Source organism: Puma concolor, chromosome B1 (assembly GCF_028749965.1).
Source record: "Puma concolor isolate L17-30 chromosome B1, mPumCon1.1.hap2, whole genome shotgun sequence".
NCBI classification, from domain to species: domain Eukaryota; kingdom Metazoa; phylum Chordata; class Mammalia; order Carnivora; family Felidae; genus Puma; species Puma concolor.
The window spans coordinates 151,780,440-151,786,439 of record NC_141670.1 but is presented as its reverse complement, the minus strand read 5'-3'; the positions used below and the strand labels follow the sequence as shown (position 1 = coordinate 151,786,439).

The window sequence follows — 6,000 nt, the reverse complement described above, 5'->3', positions numbered from 1 at the left end:
GAGGATCTGAAGCAGGCTCTGCACTGACAGCAGAGAGCCCAATGTGGGGCTTGAATCCATGAACCGCGAGATCATGATCTGAGCTGAAGTAGGATGCTCAAGTAACTGACCACCCAGGTGTCCCTCAAGCTTTAATCTGTAAAGAACTTCTGCACTAGAGACCAGTTTTGGACAAGATCCAGTCTCGGTAGTATGTTACTCGAGTGTAGACACCAGGCTTGTTTGGAAGAGCACATTCATCTCCCCAGCTTACAATACCAGCAAGGAACCAAGTGCCTTTATAATCTGCACCAACCAGAGGTCCACCAGAGTCACCCTAGGGAGAAGAGGATACATACAATTACTATAGTTTAAAGGTAAAAATACTGCTTATTTTTCTTTGTAATAAAGACAGGGAGACAAAGAAAAAGGAAAATAAAACCCTAGATATTTCAATAGTAAAATGATTTTAGTATAGAATATTTTTGTGCTTATAATCATTTATTTATTTAAAAAATTTTTTTAATTGTTATTTATTTTTGAGACAGAGAGAGACAGAGCATGAACGGGGGAGGGGCAGAGAGAGAGGGAGACACAGAATTGGAAGCAGGCTCCAGGCTCCGAGCCATCAGCCCAGAGCCCGACGCGGGGCTCGAACTCGCGGACCGCGAGATCGTGACCTGAGCCGAAGTCGGACGCTCAACCGACTGAGCCACTCAGGCGCCCCTTAACCATTTTAAATGTACACCTCAATGGCATTAACTACATTCATACTGTGCGATCATCAACACCATCCACCTCCACAACTTTTTTCATTTTGCAGAACTAAAACTTTATACCCATTAAACAAGAACTCCCCATATCCTGCTTTTCCCAGCTTCTGGCAACCACCATTTTACTTTCTGTCTCTATGAGTCTGACTACTCCAAGTACCTCATATGAATGGAGTCATACAGTATTTATCCTTTTGTGACTGGCTTATTTCACTTAACACAGTGTCTTCAAGTTTTGTCCATGTTGTAGCATGTGTCAGCATTCCCTTCCTTAGGCTGACTAATACTCTATTTTATGTATATACCACATTTTGTTTGTCCACTTTTCTATCAATGGGCATTTGGGTTGCTTCCATCTTTTGGCTATTGTGAATAATGCTGCTATGAATTAAATGTACAAATCTCTATTTGTGTCCTTGCTTTCAATTATTTTGAGTATATACCCAGAAATGGACTTGCTGGATCATATAGTAATCTATTTTTAATTTTTTGAGGAACCACCATGTTGTTTTCCATAAAGGCTGCACCATTTTACATTCCTACCAATAGTACAAAAGGCCTATTTTACAATTTTTAAAAATCAGGTTCCCAGACTCTGAACCTAATCTCTTGGTTTCAAATTCATAGAGTAAGTGGAGAATAATAGATAGCAATCTCTCCATTTCTTGTCCTTGTCTCTTTTGAGTTTCTAGCTCACCTGCATCAGCCCACATCTATATTTACTATCGTCTGATAAATGGAGGTATTTAGTTCTTTCTAAGGCTAATCTCCCCACCTGTTCTTTGGACCAAGGACACTATTCTGTCAATACTCTTCTCTTTTCTTTTTTGTTTTTCCTAATAACGTCTTCATTTCCTCCACTGTCTTTCCCCATCGTGAATATACACTTTTTTTTTTCAGTTTTGCCCATCTGAAAAAATGACAGCCTTTCTGTATCTTAAGTCCTCTTCTATTGCCCTAATTATCTTCCTTTCACAGCTAAGTGGCTTGAAGTAGTAGTCTATATTGAAATTTCCATTTTTTTGTCTTATTTTCAACTTTCTTCTAAATGGTTTTTCTTTCCACCAATGAACCTTCTAAACTTTGCCAATAAACAATTGTTGAAGTTGATACACTCTTTCCAGCATTTATCTTACTGTATGGCTTGTGTGACTTGTTGACTATTCCCTTTTGTTCTGATCCCTGGAATCCTGTGACCCTGTGATACCAATTTCTAATTTTTTTCCCCTTAGTTTTCCTTATCTCTTACTGTTAGCTTCTTAGGAGCATTTATATCCGAGTTCTAAATCTTGGGTGCTTCTTATTTTATATTCTTTATCTGAGCAATTATATCTGTGCTTATGAATTTAACTGCCCCCCAGCTGACAATAACTTTCAGGTATATATGTACAGCCAGAACTCTTTCCTGAGCTCAAGGTTTTGATTTCTAATGCAACGTTGGACATATATGCCTAGTTATTCCACAAGCACCTCAAATTTAGCATGCCCCAAACTTTAAACCTCCACAAACCTGCTTTTCTTCTGTACATCTTCTCTCCCTTTGTTCAGGGATAAGTATGGAATTTAGCATGTATTCTTTCTTTTCCCTATTCCTACCCTGTTTTTTTTTTTTTCACACACAAACAACAAACTTTTCATACAAAACCTTTGTGTAGCAGATTTTACAGAAAGTTCAGACAAATTAAGAAATAGATGGGGTTGCATTGCTGACCCATAAGCAAATAGAATTGAATAATATTCATCCTGTTGTTTGTTGTTGTTGTTGATGATGATGTTTTAAGTAGGCCCCATGCCCAGTGTGGAGCCCAACGCGGGGCTCAAACTCATGATCCTGAGATCAAGACTTGAGCTGAGATCAAGTGTCAGACCCTTCCTCACTTCTAATCAGGCTCGCAGTCTTGTCCCCCTGTCTCAGTGCCTCTTCATTCTTACTGTATCTTAGTTGAAGCCCTCTTTACCTTTCTCAGGTAAAATATTTTAATAGATCATAATATCTCTAGCGTACTTGCTTCCAGTCCGTCTTCCCCTCTGCATGTATCGGATTTAGCAATTAGACCATCTTGGCTAATCTGGACTGGTAGGGCAAAAGCCTGCAAGCAGTGGGTCAGAGAGTGAATAAGTTGAGAATATGGAACAATGATGGTAGACTATTCTTTAGAGATTTGACCAAGAACAGAAAAAGAAAGAGTACAGTGTACTAAAGGAGAGATCTGATAGTATTTGCAGAATATTGTTGGAGTGGAACAGTTTGGAAAATATGGAAGAAAGTTCAAATTAATGTTAAGCACAAATATCTGTATAGATAGAGAATGGATGAAGAATACAGGGAAAAGATTAGCTTTGCAGAGTAGAAGAAATTTTTTTTTGTGCTGAGCCTAGAATGTGAGGATAGGTACAAATATAAATTTATCATATAGAAAAGAAATTAAAGGAGTTCTCATGATTTCTTTTTTTCTAGTTAGTATGAGGAAATGTCATATGTTAAGGAATACAAGAGCATATAGGGACACATTCAAACAATGTAATGAAATGTTGCTTATATAGGATTTGCATATATATATAAAGGATGCCTTCAATAATTCTATAATGTGGTAAGGACTTAGCTGTGATTATATGACACCAGTTTACAAGGCTGCAAGGTTTCTCCTAGTTGTTCTCAGGAGTTCACATATAGGAGCCAATAAAATAGTCATATTGCTCTGTGGTTGGAGATTATTAGCATGGGTGTGGGGAAGTAGAAGATGGTGAAGTCATTAGGGTGCTGGCAATGGAAAGGTTGGAATAATAAAACCTCTAGGCTGCATAAGTTTAGAAGACAGTCATATTCCTGAGGGTGATGGACTGAGAGAAAATTGAGAAAATCGAGATCTAAGCTTGTCATAACTTTGAAGAATAGGGTTAGTGTGAGAGTTGGAAAGATGGGACTCTGTAATGAGAGATGATAATTATGTATTACAAGTACTTGTTTGTATGTCTTCTAGCTCCTAGAGTACATGAATAATGCTTTATTAACGTTTAGCTCCCCTGCACCTAGCACAGAGTATGGGACATAGTAGTGCATAGAAATGAAGGAGTGAAATAAGGGTTGTCCTGGATTTACCCCTGATTCTGCCCTCCTAGATAACCAGAGTAGTACTTTTGTTAACTCTGGGACTATTGCTTGTAAACAGCCTGAGAGGTGTTTAAAGCATATTAAGCATAAGGAAAGGCAGCTTAGTATAGCATTCAGAATATAGGCTGTGCAGACCCAAATCCTCTGTTTAAATCTGGGTTCTACCACTTAATGCCTGTGTAAGTTTAGACAAATTACTTGATTTCTTTTGTCTCAGTCCCTTCAACTAAGAAATAGGGCTTATAATAGTACAAGCATACATCACAGAATTGTCATAACTGGAAGAAATTAGCATTTGTAAAGAGCTTAAAACAGTGGCTACCACATGGAGATGCTATATAAGCATTGTTAAATAAATAAAATATTTAGGGTGTTGAAGCCACTCAAATTAAGAAAGCTCCATGATCGTTAGGTTTGGTGTCAGATTCAGTTGAGTGTTTCTCAGTGAAAGAGGGCCAATCCAACTAAATTTACCAAAACTCCCTTCATCTTTTTCCTGCTTATTCCAAATTTAGTCTCTTCCCCAGTCTTATTCCCAGCTTCTTATAACCATAAGAGAGGCTTAGCTCTTTAGTATTTTAGTAGGACCTATCAGATGGCAATATAATTCTAATTAATTACTCTGGCTACAAAACAAACTTAAACCTTTAAAAATTGTCAGTCTTTTGAGAAAATTGAACAAATTAATTGGAATTAAAATACACAAGGAAAAAATCCTGAAAATGGAATAGGCGGATTTACCTGGCAGGCATCCACACTTCCTTCCAGGAACCCAGCACACAACATTCCAGGTGTGATCACACCACCATATACCTCTTCACTGTTGCAGGTTTTATTATCTATAATCTTCACTAATCCTTTTTGGAGTATATTAGGACTTGTTCCTAAAGGAAGAAAAGTGTATACTTTTTGCTGAAGTCAATATTAGTATCTCTGGCTAAGTTTATTTGTACTACTGTATACAATTTCCAAATCAATGTAAAACATATGTTTTAATTAAGCTTTTGTCTCCTTTCTTAGTAACAAAGTAGTAATGCAATGAACATACCAAGCTATTGTTAAAAATGACCACATTTAGGGGCGTCTGGGTAGCTTAGTTAGTTGTGCATCCGACTTTGGCTCAGGTCATGATCTCATGGTTCCTGGGTTTGAGCCCCGCGTCGGGCTCTATGCTGACAGCTCAGGGCCTGGAACCTGCTTTGGATTCTGGGTCTCCCTCTCTGTCTCTGCCCCTCCTTGGCTTGAACTCTCTCTCTCTCTCTCTCTCAAAAATAAACATTAAAAAATGACCATATTTGAAATACTTAGTGTGTCCATCCATGTGTAATGGAATTTTTTTCCCTTTTGAATTGTTTTGGAACTTTATATTTATTACTTGTATGTGTTAGAAAACAAAATGAAAAATTCAAATTCCAAAACTTATATTTTATAATCATTTTAAGATTTTCTGCTGTTACTGTAATTCTGAACCTCAAAATTAATTTTAGATTTATTTTTTCTGCTTTCCAATGCATTTATGAACATAAATAGCCATTAAATCTTTACATAACTACGGTCATGGGAATGCACATATTTAAATGATCTTTGCTCAAGTATTGCCTTTTCACATAGAGCTATTCATTTCTCCCCGTCAAAAATACCCAAACCTCTGTAGTCTTGTTTGTTTGTTTGTTTTGCTTTGGGACTTACCTGCATAAAACATGCTGTGTAATCTACTTATTTATTGTATTTTATGGTTATTGTCTTCTTTTACTAAATATATACGCTTTTGAGGGCAGGAATATTTGCCTATTTTATAGATTTATATATCCAAACCACCCAGACCAGTATTTGGCATAAAGGTGGTAATCAAGATAAATATTTATTGAATAATGAATGAAGAAAATGGAAGAAAATGAATTACTTATTCAATAATGCATTTCTATTAAAACTACCATTGTTAAGGGCAATTATGGTAAAAGCTCTAGGAAATTGTAGTTTCCATATGAATGTGGTTGAAGATAAATTTTCAATCCATTACACATTATCCTCTTCAAAATGATCCAGAGAAAATCTATCTCAGGTTTAGTTGTGATTCAGAGTATTTTTTTTTTAACTCCTAGAGCTCAAACCATGTAATGGAAGAAGGTTAGGAAC

The 6,000-nt window shown here is 36.8% G+C and overlaps 1 protein-coding gene across 1 annotated transcript in view; it reads right to left on the bottom strand.

Moving 5' to 3' along the window:
* Positions 1-6,000, bottom strand: part of LOC112858710 (transmembrane protease serine 11C-like) — a 53,641-nt gene continuing 47,641 nt past the window's right edge. Inside the window, exons 9-10 of the mRNA XM_025922128.2 lie at positions 4,606-4,748; positions 1-316 (exon numbers count right to left, since the gene is read on the bottom strand). Of these exons, the coding sequence (XP_025777913.2) occupies positions 155-316; positions 4,606-4,748 (305 nt within the window). The 3' untranslated portion in view covers positions 1-154. The remainder of the gene's footprint in view (positions 317-4,605; positions 4,749-6,000) is intronic.